Source organism: Corvus moneduloides, chromosome 10 (genome assembly GCF_009650955.1).
Source record: "Corvus moneduloides isolate bCorMon1 chromosome 10, bCorMon1.pri, whole genome shotgun sequence".
NCBI classification, from domain to species: Eukaryota; Metazoa; Chordata; class Aves; order Passeriformes; family Corvidae; genus Corvus; species Corvus moneduloides.
Genome location: NC_045485.1, coordinates 11,372,330 through 11,392,780, shown reverse-complemented (window position 1 = coordinate 11,392,780; position 20,451 = coordinate 11,372,330). Strand labels below are relative to the sequence as shown.

General features: G+C 38.8%; 1 protein-coding gene across 1 annotated transcript in view; it reads left to right on the top strand.

Moving 5' to 3' along the window:
- TRIP12 (thyroid hormone receptor interactor 12) overlaps nt 1-20,451 on the top strand; it is a 462,556-nt gene that overhangs the window by 10,652 nt on the left and 431,453 nt on the right. The window contains 1 exon segment of the mRNA XM_032118933.1: nt 16,503-16,649. Within this exon segment, the coding sequence (XP_031974824.1) occupies nt 16,552-16,649 (98 nt within the window). The 5' untranslated portion in view covers nt 16,503-16,551.

Below are 20,451 nucleotides of genomic sequence, written 5' to 3'. Positions count from 1 at the left end.
TGAAACTTTGGTTCAGTGAGAATGTTTATCTACATAAGTTCATGGAGTAAAGAAATAAAATGTCATGACACTACTGACATAGAGAAGGAAGGTAGGCTGTCCTGTGAAAATATTTGAAAAAAATAGACTTTATTCCTCAGGAAAGGAGAGGGCCTATTCCTGGAAGTACAGTCAGCACTAAGGGTATCTCTTTAAATAGTAGTTTGTTTTTTAAAGTAAAGAGAATTTTTCCTTACTGTAATTTTTGTACTTCTTTAGCTTGGAGGACTTTAAATGCCTGATTTTAGTGTAAAATACCTAGTTAGCTAAAGGCTAACTTAAGGAGGAGAAAAAATGAAGTGCATAAGTATGTACAAGTGTTGAGTTTTCATACCACTGATTCTAGCTGTGTTGTCATAAATGTTACAGCTATACCGGGATAGTTGCTCCCATGGGAATCTGTGTGCTTATGTCCCTTAAGGGAAGATATTCTAAAGATGTGAACCTGCCATGCCTAAGCTTTGAATGACAGTCAAGGAGTTCAAGAACCCAGAGTTTTGTGCTTATGGATTCAAGAATGCTGCTCAGAGGTCACTGAGTGTTACAAGTAGAGGAGATGCAAACTACTGTATTTGCTCAAATTCTTGCCTAACTCTGAGACATAGCTGAGCTGGGGCTTGTGAACCCCTATCCTTGCTTTATTTATATGATCTACCTGGTTAAAAAGCCTATTTCAGAAGGGTTTGGGCTTTCTGTTGACAACATCAAATGCAGGATGTGACTAGTGCAAGCCCAGACCTGTGGCAGCTAGAAGCAGCAGCTCAACCTGTGGGAGAATATAGTGATTTAAATGTCTAAGTTTAGCTTAGATGCATCCAAAATCGAGGTAGTTTGTTACTACTTAGTAGTATTCCAGATTATGACAAACTAGAATTGTATCCACTCTTGGGGTGTTTGCTGTATTGTTGGGAAGGTTGGTGGCCCAGCTTTGAAGTGGGAATAACTTGAAAATACAAATTTGTGACTGCCTATCATTTAAACTGTTATGTTCTTTCTATTTGACTAGACTGTAGTAGTGTTCGGTGGGAGAGTGGAGGGAGAAGGTGATGTAATTTCAAGTTGCTTCAGCAGAATTTGAAAAGTTTAACTTGTGACAGTTGGTGATAGATCAAAGTGTCAGGTTTTAAATTGTCTGTATCAACTTGTACAGATGCAATCTACATTTTTGACAAACACCCTAAGTTTCATATGCTGAATTTTAGCATGAAAATGTCTGCATTGGCATATAGTAGTGCAGTTAATGATTGTACTCTATCCCCATACCCATTGAGGTATGTGGAACTTTGGGTAAATACATGTAATAGTTGGAAACTGCCTTCTGTGAAGTACACAAGACTTCCATGTAGGTTTGGATTAGAGCAACTTAACTTGCTTTCCTATTTTGTCTAGGTGACCATACTCACTAGGATGTCTCCCAAGAAATGTAGTTGGAATTTTTAGCTTCCATCAGTACTTGGTATTCTTTGGGAGATATAATGGAGCTCACCTGAGCAACTGCATAGTGCAGACTCAGGGCTCTAATGCCCTCAAGTCTGGCCTGTTTTCTCTCCTTAATCTGTGCTGTAGCTTCAGTAGTGAGTTAAGTCTTGTATGAAGAGTATAAGGAAGTGTAATCACCACTTAGCTTAGAATTAATGGAGTTACAAAAAAACCCAAAAAACAAATAGGTGTTTGTCTCAGAACGTCTGTCATACTTGAATATGTACAGAATGTTTGTGCTGTAATTTTAATTCAAAAAGTATCCATTATAAAACACAGACTGTGATACCACATCTGAAATGTTTTCTTGAAAATGAAAAAGCAGTTCTGAAACTTTCAGGCTCTTATCATGCAACTGTTTAATATAATAAATACTACCATGTTAATAATATGCTAGTGGCATATGCTACCCTTGATATAAGAAAAAACAACTCTAGACTTCCATTTTGAAAATTCAGTGTTAGATGCTTTATATCCTCCACTTTCTAACAAAATAGACATTTAATGGAAAATAGTTTCAGCTATTTTTTTCATAGATAACTGCATGTTTGGCAAGCAGTGTTTTAATCAGCTTTCAGTTCTGTGGAAGAAATTTGTGTTGGACAGATCAGGCTGTTTTCAAATAGCAGTACATGGTGTCTGTGTCCCAAAACTGTTCTGTCAGGGGGGGCTTTAAATACAAAGTAAGCAAGCAAATAAAGTTTGAAAAGCATAGAATAAAGATCCAAATTTAGTGCAATTAATTTGGCGTCTTTGGTAGCTAATAGGGGTTGGAGGTGCTAGGAAATAGTTGATGGGAGAAAAGATGTATTTGCAAGACATGATGTGGGGAAATGGAGGTGGTAAAGATCCTGGGATTACTAGAATGCTATTTTGCTCATTAATCGTATGTGGGATGGGGCTGTGTGTGCTTCCAGCTGAGTATCTTTGGTTTGCAAAATAGATGGAAGAGTAAGAGAGGCTGCAGCCTTTAGGAAATATCTACATTTTACATATGATATGTAAGATACTGTGCAGAGGGAAGGGAAGAAACTGGGCTCACCTCTGGGCCTACAGGTATTTTCCCTCTTTCTTTACAAGCCTATTTCATATTCTTTTATCTTTCGTTGAAGCCACTCCATTCTCTGTGTTTTTTACTCAAGTGTTGTAAAGAGTTATTTTATCTTGAACCGTGATGAAGCTGCTCTCTCCAGTTAAATATCCTTTTCTTTGTCTTCCTTACTGGTGCATTTTATTAAATGGCTTATAATAAAGAGTAAAGAGGATGATGTGGAGTAGTTTTGGAGTGTCTTAAGGATGTTTCGTAAAGAAAAAAACCTAAGACACGAAAACAAACCAGAAAGACAAGAAACCTTGCATGGGAGTTGAGTGAACTTTGCTTCCAATTCAATGTCATATTAACAGTATGGGACTATTTTCACATTTGCTAAAACATATTTTAGGAGTGTAGCACGATGGATGCATTGTTTGCTTCAAGGTATTATATCACTGATGTATACACAAAGCACTTAGAAGAAGCACTGTCTTCCTTTCCTCTCTCTCACCATTTTCTGTTTCAGTCCTAGACAAGGCCAAAATTAGTGTGTTGTTTGGGGGGCAGTAGGTTGTAGGTTTGCTTATAAAGCATAGTTAATCATTAGTGTTGGATGAAAGGTCACCTGTATAGGAGACAACTGTTTGAGTATTCTGATTGGGTCACGGAGCAAATTGCAAGAGCAAAGGCTTATCAAACCAGCTATTGTAATAGCTACTTCTTAAATAATCATTTTGATCAAGCTATAGAAAACTTACAGCTCTGCTTGCTCTTTTGAGTGTCTCAGGGTAGTGAAGAGACTGTGTTCTGATAAGTGTTCTGTATTAGTCTGTGAATCAGTACATCAGAGCAGCAGTTTAGCTGGAAAATAACAAAAAGTGTTGAGCAGACTTAGGCAGTACCTGTTGGAACATCTTGTTGGCAGAAATGTAAGGAACCTTTCTTCCAACTCTGAAGTGATTGACTATTGACATGGAGTTCAGGCTTTGACAAACCTGGCCATGCTAGGACCCTAGGAAAAATGCCTCATTAGTGTTAGCTTGTTAGTCTTGTGAGCTGTAACATATGGGTACAGTTACAGTTGTTCAAGAAAAGTGTGTGGGTAACCTGGGAAAGATGAGGTAATAATCACTGGTGAAGTAAAGCAGAAAAAAGTCCTGGTGGTACTTATGCATATGGGAAGGAAGAGAGGAATTTGTAGCAGACTTTTTTGTGTGTATTTGGTGATGATGAGTTCTTGTCTAGTTTAAAACTGAGACTAAGTTTGGCATCCTGCTAAAAAGCACTTGAAAGAGCTCTAATGTTTAGTTTTGCTGAAGTTCAACATCCTGTACAATACCTTGTTCCTACAACATTCCCTTGTTTTATTTATGGAGCACTGAGAAGGTGTAAATGTGCGGAGTGGAGTAGACACTTGGCAATAAAGCGTGCCATAAAGTTGTTTAATTCCTTCATAAAGCTCTAGCTTTTGACAGCTTTTTCCATGACTGTAAAAATTTGAACCTTCCTAAAATACAGTTGTGGAAGCTAATATTGTGTGTTGTTCCGTGTATTTAACATGAAAGAATAGCTCTGAACACTGTAAAGTCATGATCCTATCATTGATAGGATCAGTTTAAAGACAGCTTAATCATTAGTGTTTAACAGGTGTTTCTTGGGTTGTGACTTTCTTTTGTTCAGCTTTACAAAGAACTTTTTCTGTTTATACAGATATTTGGTAGACAGTTTGGTTCATGGTTTCATACAAGGTAAATGTCTTTAATTGTGCCTGTGTCAGTAATTTGGTATGTATATTGGAGCTTGCTCCTAATTACATCACTGTAAGATATAATGTAAATGTATAATTTTTTCTGTGGTTGAGAAAATATGTCTGTGGCACATAATTAATTCCAAGGGGCTGCTGGTTTGAGCACTGCCCAATTTAGAACACTTAGATGTGTTTTAATCCCTTTGTTTGTTGTTACAGTATTCTTGTGATAGCAAAAGATCCATATGCAGATCCAGTGCTGAGGAAGCCGGAAACTTAACCTGTTTTAATTGGATTTCTTCCTCAACAACTGCAATTAAACCATTTCCCAGATTGTGTCATGTGGTGTAGGAATCTTGCTATGCATTAGGTCTGTGACCTTTTTAGTGTAGCATTTGGATGAAGTCTCTGTTCAGGAGGACAGCATAACCTGCTTGAGCCAGTGTGGGAAAGGAAGCCTCAACAGCCATTAGCCTGAGTCAGTGCTAGATATCAGTGATTAGAAAAACAACAGGAAAACTCCTGAAAACCTCCTGATTTGTCCCAAACTTGTCTAAATTATATTTTGAAGATGCAAAAATCTGAGGGCCCATTTTAAGTGAGTAGTAAACAGATGAGTACCTTCTACCTGGCCTTGGAAACATAAGTTATTTCTTGGAATTTTTGTTTTTATCTTTGTAGTTTTTTTCTTTAAGACATGTGGGTATTACTGAACAGTTTTTTGTAGACTGGTTTAGAGCTGAAGCTGAATATTAACAAAATGACCCAGTCTCCTCCTTCTTTATCATGTTTTCATAATACCTTTAGACCTGTGGTCTTGAGTTCATCTGTGGCACACTTTTCTAATCCACATATACAAGTCAACTGGTTTTTGTTTCTTCTTCCAGCAGTAACTTCTGTAACATCTAGTCTCTGAATTCCTTCAGTCTAGTGGCTAATTGAAGTTCTTAGCTTTTGTTTTTTTGCTTTGTTTTTGCCTTTCCCTTTACAGTTTTCTAGGAGATTGCAGAGATCATCTTGTGTTAATTTAGACTTCGGGTGACCAAACCATGTTTTACTAGCCACTGAGCTCACTAGGTCTCTCAGTAATTTAAGACAGCTTGGCAAAAGTTGATTGAATTTGGCAGGTTTCAGAAAACCTTCCATGCTGCTACTTGGGGCATGTATTGTCTAACAGGCTCTACAGGTAGGACATGGCTGTGTACCATATCAGTATTTGTCTTGTGCTGTTGCACTTGGTTTTGCTTAAGGGCTGTGGTGTGCCAGATGCAGGTGAATGGCCAACTGCAAATAAGGCACCATCTGGTCTATGGAATTAGAATAGGGAAGAGGCTCGGTGTTGGAGCAGTAGGTTTCTGTGTTCAGACTCAGTGTTGTAAGTAAATGGAGCTATGCAGCTCGAAGGCAGCTGGGCATTAAGCATTGGGCAGGGCAGATTTAGAGTGGGTGATGGTTTTGAGTAATTCTTGGTTCACTTGCATAAAAGTACTGAAATAAGCTACTAAATTGAAATTTGTACAAATCACTGAGCTGATTTTTTTCTTTTTTTCACTGGTAATAAATGCCCCCTCCTAACTTTGCTACACCTGTTTTACTTGGTCTTAGCTGGACCACCTGTTTCTAGCTTGCCTTCTCTTCTGGCAGTGTCACTGATCTGCGCTTTGTGAATGATTCTGTGCTTTGATTCGTGTTGTCTCACAGAAGGTAAAAGTTCCTTATTGAACTGAATAGAGTCTTCTCCTTCATTCTTGCCAGACAGTGTTTTTTGTTTGTGTGGGTTTTTTTTGGTTGGTTGGTTTTGGGTTTTTTTTTGTTTATTATGATGTTAGTGAAAGTTTAAGCCACTGTACAGATAGTGACTTTTGGCTCCTACTTAACAAGGGTTTCTAGAGAAGCTGAAAATGAAGATCAGGTAAGATTTTACTTCTATTGCTTATTATGTTTTTTTTGTTAAAAGTCTGCAAGAAATGGAGTTCTCTCTGTGTACAAACAGCAAAGTTTTGGTCATAATTTGGCTGTTGGAAAATGTTCTGTTGGAGAGAGTTGCTTTTGTTTAATTTTAAAAAACAAAAGAGCCATTATTTCCATTGTTATTAGCAGGTTGAAACTCCATTTTTATTAAGACCACATAGCAGAACTGCATCCTGAGGCTCTCGTAGTGTAGACTTTGCTTGGAGCAGGTTGTCAGTATGTAACAGTAGTTTTAAAGGTCCTGTAGAGGTGAAGTCAAGCTCTTGCTTTAGGACTGATTTGGCAGAAAAATTTTGCTCTGTGACACAAGTGTACGGAAGAAACGTTGAACCTATTTGTTCCTCACTTTTGTGTTCTTTCCCATTGCTGTGCTAAAAGGGAAAAAGATCTGTCAACAAAGATATGAAACGTGGTTCAGTATTTTGAAGCTAACATTTGCTATGTTTGTGTGTGCCTGTTCTCTGTGTGGTCTAAAAAATCGTTTGTGTTACTGACGTGGCTTAAATACCTCTGGGCTGCTTCTTAAGCTGAGCTATCTCTGTCTGACTTGCAGCTATCCAGATCAGACTGTTCTTTTCCTTGATATAGATTGTTGACTCAAGAGTTTCTGGATTCTTATGCTTTTGATAATCTTTATATCTCTGTAGTAAAAAATTTAACTGCTGCAGAGTTGACTGAATTATGCAACAGAACTTTATGTTTAGGTGGTTAAAAAGACAAAATAATATAGAACACTGAATTCAGACTGAGAAACTACAGGTGTTGTAAACACAAAAGTATTTTCTTGAAGCTTTGAGTCCTGGCCCTCTGCCACAGTGAGAGCATTCCCTTCCTTTGTTAATGAATTCAAATCAAACCATACACTAGAGGAAAACTTACACTGAGCGAGTTTGGACATGTTTCAAACAGTGATAAGGAAAGGTATCAAATTTGGTTTATTTGGAGAAGAACAACTTTGATATTTGAATTTTTTTACAAGGGCAAATTCTTTGAATGAAGTAGTGAGTAAATGTTCTAGGAGATTATTTTTATTGTTAACTCTATTACTGATGCACTCAAAAACAAGAGGAATAGTTGCTATTGACAACGCTTTCAATACATAATGTAGAACTACAGAGAAGCAAGAGAAAAAAATTGAAATGCTTTTCATTTTTCCTAACTTCTCCTTTGGATGAGGATCAAAGATCTGACTGACATTTGTGTTGCTTTGTGAACCAAAGTGCAGTCCACAGAGTGATACAAATTGTAATATTTCAGTCCTTGATGAACATAAGAGAAAGAAAGCAGTGATGTGGCAGAACTGAAGAGGGATGCCCTCAAGAGACCATTATATTTGTTCCATGCAACTCCTTTAATTTTTCTCCTCAGACTGCAGTTTGTTTTTCCAGAGCTAAAAAAACGACCATAGGAGTAAAGGTTTTTACTGTCTTAATGTTAGGTAGCCGCCTCAACCACCTTGCAAGAGTTCAGTTAAGATTTAGACCTGGTTTTAATTTCTTAGTGCACAAATAGGGTGATTTTTTTTCTTCAGTAATGAAATGAAGCTCTGGATCCTGTGTACCATGAACTGGGAGGACCAGTTGTACAATCAGACCTGAGATACCTGAGCTTGCCCTTGTAGCCTCTATAGGCTTGAGTTCTTTTTGTTCCTTTAAGCTGTTCAGATGCATGGGAATGTTCTGCTGTCTAACCTCTGCGGGTGCTTAATTTTAAAATTTTTTTAGCTACTTTGTGGCCCTCCCTTCCATGCGTAGGTTTCTCTTGGTTCTTCAGCTGACAAGTAAGTTGTATTGTTGACTGCCAGTGGTACCTGAACTTCTCTGTAATTTTGAGTAGTGCCCCCTTTGCTATTTCAATTTGACTTTTCCACAGCCCAGAAGGACTTATTGAGGTTTTGACTGTGGTATAAAAGCCAATCCATTGTTTTATTTCTAAAGTAATGATGGGTGTCAGTTTTCTGTAATCTTAATGGAACAAGTTTTTAAGTTTCTTCCGGGTCCCTGAAGAAGTCTTTAGTTTGCTTTTCCCGTACCAGATTCAGTGAAAGGTCTCTGCAGTCTCAGACTTAAATTCAATTGACCTGCTTGAAGCAGGGGAGGCTGTTCAACTTCTGCAATTCAGTCATTGTCACAAAAGGGTTCTTATCAACACTGGAGCATGTGAAACATGTATTTAGATTTTTCCTTAAACAATACTTGACCTCTCATATCTGCCAGTCCTCTCACTAGACAAAAGTCAGTAGGTAAGTGTGCTGCTTTGCTTGCTTGGGGTCATGGCATGGATGACCTTTTGAATCACACAGTCCTGACAACCTGGGTGTTCCTCTAGCAAGTAGTGCTGTGCATCTTTTCAGAGGTGTTTTCAGTGTTCTTATCACCTGTGGGAACTTGTAAATCTTCTAGTTGCAGATAATGAGTATTTGAACTGCCAGGTACCAGTATGAGATCATGAAGATTTTTTTTTTGCTCTTCTCTCTTCCTCTTTCATGCCCATTTGTCTCTGTCATTAGACATGTATACATAAATGCAGTCCAGAGACTTATCTGGTGGGTACATCCTTTCAGGCTCTTAGTCACTCACTTTGCTGTTCTGTGAGGGTGGCCTTCAGCACTGCCACTCTTTTGGCTAAAAGGATAGGCAAGGACTGAGCTCTTGAAAGCCTGGGAAAGGGAAAGCTGACTTCCTAACGCAGCAAGGCCCAAAGTTTGCCATAATTTTCTGATGGCTGTTTGTTGTAAAGTCAGTGGAAGAGGGAATAACTCCTGCTCCTTGACTGATTTATTTTATTATTTTTCTGTATGTTGAAATCATTCAGTGATTCCAGAGAAGCGGAGTTAAAAATAACTCTTCCACTGTAAATGAATCTAGGAAAAATATTTTACTGAAGTTTTTCTCCTCTTTGTTGGCAGTTTGGAAAAACATTTTCTGGCTAACAGCTTATATGTATTGTCTAAAGTTACTCAGTGTAAAAATGGGCATATGAGGTGGTCCTAAATCTATAATCTTCAGAGACTGGACTCCTTTGAAGTTTGTAGCTTATATGCCTGTTTGTCTTATTTTCTCCTCTTAGTCCAGGTTACTGGATTGTGCTTTTGAGGAACTGAAAGGGGGGGAGGGAGGGCTTTCTGAGCACTGTGATTGCAATGAGGAGCTGGGCCATAGTTAGCTCTTCTCTCAGAGCAGTTGTCTTTGGAAGGGATGGGGTTTGTGTCCTTGGGTATGTGTACATCTTACGCAGATCTGAGAACTCAGGTTACTTGAACTAACATCTATTGCATGACTTTTTAAAGTTTCTGATATTCTTGTTAGTGTCTTCTTTGCATGCTTTTATATATGGTGATGCTTTGATACCCCACTATGTGATTTTGTTTCCCTTTCCCCTTTGTTCAGGGTAGCTCTTGTGATTCACCTCTTGCTCAGGGCTCTGTATTTTGTCATCATGGTTGGCAACTGTCACTTCTCAGAATGAGAACTGTCTAATGTAATTTGAGGTCCTACTTTCAGCAGGTTGGTTGGACCATATAATCTCAAGAGATTCTTTCCAGTCAAGGCTTTTTAAAATAATTCTGACTTAACTCTTGTACTTCAGTTAAACTCTGCATCAAGAAAGCCTCTGGTCTGAAGAGAAGTTTCCCTCTAAATGCTGTTAAACTCTGCTTGTCTTCCCATCGATACCTTATTAATGTCTTCCAAAAGAAGTGGCAAAAGTGATGCAACTATATAAATCTGTAGAAATTTTGTGCCAGTTGTAGAAATCTGTTTGCTTACAGCTGTACATGCTTGTTTACAGAAGAAACTTCCTTGAGACCTGCTTGTCTGTCTTTGTAGCAATGAAGTAATGTTATGTCATTAGAATCTTGTTTGTCCTGGAGATTTTTATATATGTACTGAATTTGCTCTAGTTAGGGTGTCTGTGCATGCAGTTCTGTGTGTGTAGTTCTCTAGTTCTTCTCTAGCTTTGGAGAAAGAAAATACAAAAAGAATACAGTCCAGCCTAATACGTGATTCAATATAATTTTGTGTGGTTTCTGTATCAGAGGAAGTTGTTCTGATTAATGTCAGCATATGAGTTTTACATTAGATGCAATGCATCAAGGAAGCCTTAATGTACTCTGGCATCTTTGAATCCCGCAGACAACTTATGGCTATTCATGGAGAGAAGGTAGAAATGGAAGCGGATAAGGAAATTAAATGTTAGCTTGGTCTTCCTATGTTGAAAGAAGAAAAGTTTGTTATTTTCTTAAGGCTCAATGGTTTCATGCAGCTGAATAACGTAAGATTTGCATGAATACAGATTAAATGCATACACCTTACTGTGCCTTACAGCACCTTGCAGCTCATGGGAAAATATATTTTTCCCTTGTTTGTGTATAGAAATTTACTGTCAGGAAGAAGGGAGGGGTGATGAGAATTTAGGACATTGCAGAAAATGTTTCTAGGAAGTTTTCAGTATGGTATTGTATCCACTCCCTAAAATTCTTCCATGAGCTACTTCGACAACCAGAAGGGACAAGAGACTGCTAAACTGAAAACACAAACTTCTGCCTGTGTGGAGCTTTAAAATCTGTGTGAACGTGAGGACCTTAGTGGGAAAAGAACAAGGATGACTGAATAACTGTTGAATTTGGAGAGTGTAGGGAGGGAGAATATTGTGTCAAAATCAGCTGCAGAAGATGGAGTTTAAAACAATTCCCTGGACTAAAAAGTCATCTTAATTGAAGTCAGCTGTTGAAGTAGAATTAGTAATTGAGTACTTGCAAGTGCTTACTTGTCAGGCAAGTAAATAGGTGTGTATGTCTGCAGGTAAATGAGGAGAACCTTGTGAACAGTGGGCAAAAATGCTGCAGCTGACATCAGTTGAAAATGATGTAAGTCTGAAACAATTCAGCAGTTACTAAACCGTAGGCAGTAATTTCTTAAGTGTAGTCACAATTGAAGTCTGAACTCTTAAATATGTTGTATGCTTATATATTTAGTGTGTTGTTTCTGTCTTAAGTGACTAGATTTATCACAGAAACAGCTGATCAATTAAATTAATGTTGTCTACATTGAAGTAAGTGAATACAAATCTGAAGTCTTAGGCTTAATATTTTCTGATACGTACGCTGAACTCTGGGTTCTGGCTGGCAAGATGTGCAACATGCTGGAAGAAAATGTTCTGAACTTGCAAGGCATATAAACATCCTCCTGTTTTTTTGTTCTCTCCCCCCTACGCCCCCCCCCCCCCCCCCCCCCCTTTGCCTAATAATGACTTCAGGGCAGTAAGTCTGTGCAATTTTGAGGAGCTGGATTAAATAAAGCACAGATTTTTTTGGGCTAAAGTACGAGAGAGGAAGGATGCTGACCAGTGTACTTAGCTCAACTCCAAGCAGATAGTAGGTATTATAGGGGAGCATTATAGGCAGAGGTGCTAGGCATATCTCAAAATACTCATGAGAGTGCAAGAGTCTGAAAAAATTCTTGCATTACCAAGATTCTTGCAAAGAACTTAAAAAACCCCTAAAACAAAAAACAAAACCACCACCCAAAACAAATCCAAACCAAACAAACACCCCAAACAAACAAGTTTTAGAGCTCATGCAAGTAGATTAAGAAAGCCCTTGTGGAAGAGTTCAGTTCATTTTTTAGTTATTGTTACTGGTTTGCCTTGTTACCCTATTTGCAGCCCTAGAGCATGCCGGAGTCCTTCAGTTTACTCATTGTCTTTTTCTCACTGTAGGCTATGTCAGGGTTGCTACATTACACTTCTTAGTATCCTTCAGAGTGATTTGGATGCTAAGTAAAGGCTGGTACGGGCTTTTTGTGTCGTTCTCTGTTTTCCCAGTTTGCTTCAAAAACATGGAAGCATGTTAGTCATTTCCTATTGGCTTTTGCACAAGAAGGTTGAAGGCTTCACTGCAAGTTAACAGGTGGTTTTTGTCTTGTGTTCCTGTAGAACCTTTCCAAGCAATACGTTGACTATACATTAGCTATAGTGTTTGCAATGGGTATGTTAGGTCTACAGAAATTAATTCTAGTTGCTTTCTTGTACAATAATGAAGATTACTCTAAATAGTAATCAAATAGTGTTTGCTAAAACTCAAGAATACTATGCAGCACAATAAGCACTAGATACCAGTGTTGTTACATGGCTTCAGAAGATATGTCATGGGTTTATTGGAAATGCTGGCTTTTGAAATTGATCCTCATTCTAAGGAGTCTGCTTATGATGAGAGCCCTCTGCAGCCCATGCTTTGGCATCATCATAGCTAGGAATATGGAGTTATGAAACATCAACTAAAAAGGCTTGCGTGCAGATAACTTTGTTAGAAGGGGATCTGTGCGTAAAAATTCTTAAATAGCATTGTCTATTGCGGAAGTATGGAGGTCTGATGGATGGGTGTAGCTTTTTGTTATTGTGGGTATTAGGAAGAATCAGTGTAGTTGAGGAAATTGTCTTAAAATCTGGCAGGACTGCACTGGCACATTCGGCTGATCTCTGCTGAGTTGCACATTTCCTTTGAATGTAGGTGTCTGACAATGGGAAAGAAGAAGCCAAGTGCTTGGAGTGAGACTCAGAGGGACAAGTCTGAATGAGAACAGTTCTGATTTAGGAACCTCTGGGCTCTTCTCTTGTTTCAGGATGTGGAAGGCACACTTGTGAAAATATCTCTTCATTACTGGACTAACTGGGCTTATGGTATTGTGCGGCTTGCAGTGAGACTTAATGTTTCGATGCCAAAGGTCCCAGCTGAATCATGAAGCTGCATTATATTTAAAAGCAAACTGGGAGTCATATGGCAACAAGTACACAGTAAGAAATGCAGTTAAGTCGAGAGGTTTCAATATAGAAGATAACTCTGGGCATCATCTTGACTTGGCAGATGCCTTACAGGATAAAACAGTTGTCATTTCATTCTTATACGCAGCTGAAAATACCGTGTGTATGACAACACATTGTGCTACATCACTTCTAAACACAGACTACTTCAAGTATCTGGCTAACCCTGTGTCATGGTTTAATCCCAGCCAGCAACTGAGCACCAGGCAGCTGCTTGCTCACTCCCCCACCAGTGGGATTGGAAAGAGAATTGGAAGGGTGGAAACTGGAAAACTTGTGGGTTGAGATTAAAGACAATCTAATAGCAGAAGCTGTGCATATAAGCAAAGCAAGACAAAGAATTAACTTCTTCCCATGAGCAGGCAGGTGTTCAGCCATCTCCAGGAGAGCAGGACCCATCATGGTAACAGTGACTTGGGAAGACAAGCACCATCACTCCAAATGTTCTCCCCTTCCTCCTGCTGCCTCCTGCTTTATATACTGAGCATGAAGTCATGTGGTCTGGAATATCTCTTTGGTCATTTTGGGTCACCTTTCCTGGCTAGGTCTCCTCCCAACCTCCCATGTGCCTCAAGCCTCCTCACCAGCATGACTGACAGTACAAAATGCAGAAAAGGCCTTGGCTCTGTGTAAGCACTTTTCACCAATAACAAAAACATCTGTATTATCAACACTGTGCTCTCTTATCAATGCTGTGTTCAAGAGAAATCCAAAACACAGCCCTGTACCAGCCACTGTGAGTAAATTCAAGTCAATCACAGACAAAACCAGCACACCCAGATAGATCAGTATTAAACGAAAGTTTCCCTAGGGAGGGCCAGGATTGCCTGTGTGATGTTTTCTTTAGCTGACTCTTGTGGTGGTGTGTGGAGAAGCCCATTTTCTGACCCGAGGTGGGAAAGTACATGGCTAACCTAGCAGAGGTCCAAGTGAGCACTGCTCCTTGCAGAATGAAACCTGCTGGAATGCACATTTTAACTGGTACAAGATGAGACAGTAGTTCTGTGGCAATGATTTTGTAGTATGACTGAACGTTTGACATTATTACAGTTTCAATGCCAGCTGACCTTTGTGCAGAAGGGGACACTACTCCCTCCTTTTAGAAAATGCACAAAATGCTCCTCATTTCTAAGAGTAGGAGGTGTTTTTGGTTTTTTTTTTTTCATTTGGTGTTTGAATACAAGGAAATAAAAAGAGAATGTGCAACAACATTTGACAGTGCCTGTGATTGACTTCAGCTGGACCCCCTGGGTAGTGCCGGGCCCTTGGTCAGCTTTTAGCCTGGGTAATGCTCGGCTTTCTTGCACTGCTAGCCTGAACAGAGTGCTTCAAGTTGGCGATCTCCTCAGCTTGACTGATCTGGCTACATCAGCAAGCTGCCATGATTTCCAGCAGTTGCAAGCTTTTTCTGTTTCATTGTAAATCTCTTTGTGCTCTAAAGTATAAGAAGTTGTAGATTGATGGTGTTACATGTTACCGAAAAGCTTTAAAAGTTTCTGTTGGAATATTGGCTGTGATTAAGGGGTTAGAATAAGAGGAAACAATTGTGAAGAGGGAAAGTTCACCTTTTTAGTAGTAGTAGTGTTTATAGCTTTCTCAACTTAGTCATCAGGACTTCTAGCTAAGAGGTTCATCAAACAACTATATGTTGAAGGATTGTGTATTTTGTGCTTTACTTACATTCTTTCAAGTTCCTAAGCCAAAGGTAAAAAAAAAAAAACCCAACCAAACCAATGAAGGTAAAAGTGATTTGTTTATTAATTCTAGTTTCTGTTTTTGCTGTTTGCTGCTGTGTTGGTCCTCATAGTACAAAGAACATGAAAAACTTCCAAAAGATGCTTTTGACTCTGTGATGTTTGGATTAGGATGGAGAGCAATTCTACTGCCTAACTTGTATTTGTATTCAATTCCTGGAAATATTTAAAGTATTGCTGGCATGCTAAGTGTGACCTTTCAGTATTAGGTTGTATTATTACAGTATAACAAGACTGAATCTGAGCTAGCAGAATCCTGGTAAATAATTTCTTGCACTGTGCAAGTGTCTTGATGATATACATGTTCCTTTTAGCATCATATGTGAGGTAATGGTTTGCATAATACCAGTTTATATGCCTGGTTTCTTATGGCTTGCAGTAAAACTGTGTCATTTAGGATTCTTTTTTGCCCTCCCTTCTCCTCCTGTCCCCTTTGTTCACTTCTATAGGCCCTTTTCAGAAGAATAGACAATTATGTTCAGCTATTCACTGTCTTCACTGACAATGCCAGATCTTGAGAGTTATTTCATTGGAGACATTTGAATTTGAATCTGAAGCTGCAGCGTTTTAAACTTTTCCATGACAGACTTCTTGCTTACTGTGCCCTAGATATAATAGGTACCAAATCAGCATATAGAGTACTGAGTTCTTAAACTTGAGTTACTTTTCTTTTTACAGCTTCCTTTTTTTCTCCTGCAAATACCTTTTTTTTACCAGATTCCACAAAATTAGAAACAGTAAAACTGGATTTGCTGATTGTGGTCCTGTTGCTATGCTCTACATGGAAATTCCAATTTAGCACAGGATACAGAAGTCACCTCTCTTCATTGAGGAATTAAGTGAGGCTTGTTCTTGAAATATGTCTGTTCCTGAGGACTGTGGCTGGGGGCTATGGTAGTCTTCTGTAAATAACTACCAAAATAATATCTGTAGACCTCTAGCAGTCACAAAGCAGTTCCACAAGTTGTAATACAAAGCCATCATGGATTATTTTTTAAAAGTAGTGTGCACTCATTAATCCCTCTGTCTCAAATACTTTTTAATTTAGCTCTCATGAGCAAAACTTCCTGATTATAAAGCTAGATCTTTTTTCCTGAATGACTATATATCTTGCCTTATGCAAATGAAAGTTGCATAAATCAGACTAGAGAAAGAAGCTGTTTGGAAAGCACTGTAGTTATGTTATGAATACTGCTGCTTATTCCTGAAATGGGCTTTGTAATCTCCTACAATGAAAGTTAAAATACTTGAATACTGTTGCTGTCTATCAAGCACTGAATTTTTCCTTAATGTTGATAAACACAGATTCTCCTAAAGTGCCTTTGTCCTGTCTCCTTATGATTAGAGAAGCCTGCTAGAAAAAAAAAGGTGTCATCACAAAATCACAGAGGAGTTTGTAGTTTGGGTTGGAAGGGACCTTTAAAGGTCATTTAGTCCAGTAGATCATCTATATGCTGTATATACCAAAGTCTGGTTGCTTTGTATTAAGGTTCTAAATCTTCTTGAGAAGAACCTTGTCCATGAGTCTTTTAACTAAAAGTTGTTTAAAAGTTTGTCTTCAGTTTTTGCTTAAACAGTAGCATTTTACATTTACCTCTGGGGGCATGGCAGTGAGTCTTCATGCCACATGTCTTACGGCTCTTCCTCTCTTGTCTTTCAGTGAATGGTAGTGTCTAGAAAGGGTATGTCCCTTCAGGAGAGAGGTGCCAATGTCCAACCGGCCTAATAACAATCCAGGGGGGTCACTGCGACGTTCACAGAGGAACACTGCCGGGGCCCAGCCACAAGACGACGCAGTAGGAGGAAGGTATGATTGCTACCTATGGGTGTGTTCAAATGTATAACAGTGAAATTGATGTGATTTAGAGAATGAAGTTTTCCACCCTTCAATCCAAGCATTGAAATTTGCATAAAGTCTTTTCACCCCTGAAATGCTACCTGTACTGTTTTTGTGTGAGATAAACTCATGGATAATTTACTGCCATATATTTTCAGCTAGAATAGCAGTAGTAAAGCTATAGGGGAGAAAAAGCTGTTTTCCCTAAATCACAGGTAGTACAAATTCTTTCCCTTTCTCTCTTCCACTGATATTAAAAATATGGTAGGGGGATGACAGGGAGAGTTTGTTACTGGGAATCTGGGAAAATCTGTGTTCCTCTTCTAGAAGAGTGAATAACTGGTACTCCGTTACCTTTGCACTGCATGTAAATCCTGTGCAGCTGTTGAATAATTAAAGACAAAAAAGGTTTGCCATCATTTAATATGCCTGATGTAGTGAGCAAGTGGACCGGATTGTATTTAAGTGGTTGCCTCTGCAGTGCAGAACAAAGAAGATTCTTAAAACTTTCCTATGCATGACTGTATTATTACTGCCATGAGTGAAGCTTGTATGGATATGTGTTTCTTTAACTTTGTTAAAAGATCAGTCTAATGAAGAAAGGTTGTAGTATGATGGTAGGCAAATCTGTCTATATTCTACTCCCTCAGATATGTTACTGGTGCAGTTGTTGAATATGTGTACCTTGGGCTTGATTTTTTTTTTTTCTTTTTCTTTTTTTTTTGGGGGGGGGGATGAGTATTAAAATATTGCACATCAATGGCACAAAAGTTTTTTACTAGAAAGGAATTGGGCTATACATTTTAATGTGGTGTATTTCTTACTAGTATAAGCGTAACTGAGAACAAGCTGAACAACTATTGAATGGGTGAAGAAGGCCAACTTTTAAGGAACTTCAGGGAGAATAATGCTGCTTCACATTCTCTAAACTAGTCTACAAGGGGAAGAGCAGATGATAAACACAAGGCTTCTCCCTTGGAGTGATGTGGCATTACTAGGGGAAGTTGCTGCCTTATGTAGCTGATTATTTTGTAAGCTAGAATTGGTTTTGGAGAATGTCTTTTAACAGAGGCATAGTGAGCCCTTCATTCCCTTCTGCCCATTCTATGTTGTCTCTGCATCTTGGTGGATGTTTAAGTTAGATATTTTCCTACCAGCTCTTTCCTTTCACACTAAACTTCACCTGCGGCGAATAAACCTCTCCCTAGAATAAAGAATTGGAGGTGAGTTATTTGGAGATGAGATGGGGAATTCTTCTTCAGATATCTACTGTTAGTTCAGGTTTTACAGCAGAATGCCAGGGAGAAGCTCCCCAGCGAGTCAGACAAACTGAAGAATTTTAAGGGTAGCACTGTTTTCTTTTAAGAAAGTCACTCATCCATTGTTTTGGTGCATTGTGATCTGTTATGCTGTCATACAATGATTGGAATTCACTTGTCTTAAATGACTGGACCTCTTCCACTCCTCACCAAATTTTTACCAGACTTCCATGAGCAGGAGTGTATTGCACTCTTAAACTGTGTTAGACCTTTATCAGAACCAGAGCTCCTTGCTTAAGTAAAGAGGATGAAAGAAGCTTAAAGTCCTCTTTGAATCTGGGTCTTTTTTAGAACAGGACCTCCCCTGCCTTTGCATCTCTGAACAAGCATTTTGAGCTGGCATAGCCTATAAAGAGGCCTGGTTAAAAGCGTGCTGGTTAATACAAAATTTAAAATTAATTAATCTTCTTTTAGCATCATCAGCATCTCCTTTTTAATAAGGTGCTGGGCAGAAATGGCTATTTTACAAGGACCAATGTAAGATAGATCTGTGAGGTCCTTGTAAAATTTGTAGATGACATGGAAAGAGACAGGCTCTCAGATGACTGTTTCTAGCTAGTGCATGTCTTTGGACACAAACCTCACAGGACTGACCCTTCCATGTATCTAGCACGCAGTGGGATAATATGTTTCGGTTCTGCTGCTGAGCATTATAGAGGAGGGTCTAGCCTTCACAGCTTGAGTTTTCTTTTTATGCCTTGGTGTAGTCCAGTGATAAACACTGCTTTGGCTGCTATAGTTAAAAAAAACTCAAACCCCAAACAAACACTGAGCAAAAAGCAATGCACCTTTTCTTACATTAATGGGTTTTTTGGGATGACTGAGACAATTTATTTTCACTCTTTCTTGAATTTGTCATCAGTAAAAAGTGAAACTCTTTAGTTTCAGCTGTGAAATTACTTAGAATAAACAAACTGTGGAAAGACTAGTTTCAATAATACGCTAATATTGTGCAAGTAACTGCGAACTTGAGATATATCTATGTTAGTATTTTAGTTGGAGCTGGGAATATTCTTTTGAAGCCAATCAGTCATCCTCACCTGCTGTGTTTTGGCTAATGTGGAATGGTCTTGGAGCACTTGAACTGGAATCTTTTTGGATGAAACTGAATTGAAAGTTGTGATCTATGAGAGCAGTGTGTGTATGCTGGTCACTTGTGGTTGTAATCTGGGATGCTTTGAAGTAGAAATCATTGAAATGCAGAGATGGTGGACACTGATCCTTAATGGCAACTGTCTTGCTTTACAGATTTTCTTCTGTTGATCCATACTACTTACTGATGTTGTACAGACAGTGTGAGATTTTATTCAGCCACTTTATTAGATCCACTTCTTTCTTACCCCCCCCATAAACAACAAACCAATATACAAAGATGAAAAACTCCCAACTCCCCCCCTTCCTAATAAAGAAAAAAAGAGGGAATTAGACAGTAATGTGACTCTGTAGAGGGTTGTTGCTTCATGCCTAAAATTAGCCACAAAGTTTGTAAGCAGACTTAAGGGCCACACCTTCTGAAGTTGGAGGTTATTTCACTTTGGTCATAGATATGCAATCATAACCCTTCGAGCAAGGGCAGGTTTCGATACTGTCTGAACTTGTGTACTTGATTGCATTTCTGCTTTGTATAAATAGCTTTCTCAATGCTGGAAATGCAGCAGCTTTTTTCTTAAAGCTTTCTTGTAGCTGAGGTGCATGCATTTTCAAAATACAAATTAAGTGATGAGAGCTTGAAGAGTTTATGCTGTTTGTCACTCATAATTTCAGACTTGAATGTGAAGGCCAATAATCCAAGGTAAGCGTGTTTTATGGCCAGATGGCCTTGTAATAGCCTTAGAGTTACCTCGATCTCTTTTATGGTCTGACTGGAGTGAATGCAAGAGACCTTAGTTGATAAAAGTGTTAAGAAAGGGAGTCCGGAGAATGATAGTGCTGCCAAGCTGAAGTACTAATCTGTGTCTTTCTATAATCTTTGATACTTTTACAGCTTAAAGGTCTTTTGTTAAAACTTTGCCAGTTTAATTTGCTGAGCTGCTACAGTTCACTGTCATGAAGACCTTGGAAATTCCAAACTTCTCTTGGGTCTATTCTAAATGCAGAATCTCCCTCCTGTTACATCGAGTATTGACAGACTGGCTTAACCTGGAAGCAACAATGCAAGCCCATCTTCCTGTAGACTGGGCTTGTTTGATGTCCCCATAACATCAGTACTTGAGTCACAATGAGCAGGGGATGCCTGTAATGGTTTTCTGCTGGAGTTTTACCAGCAATTTCACACTCAGCATAGTAACTTGGTAGGAGCTTTGAGTTTGATTTTGAGGTGCATCTGTTTAAAAATACAAACAATGATACCAGGCTCAAAGAAGTATAGACAGACAGATGCTGTTTATATCCAGTTTGCGCTGTAACAGTGATGTGTGCTTTCCTCTAAAAGAGGAAAGGGGTCTGTATTTGAA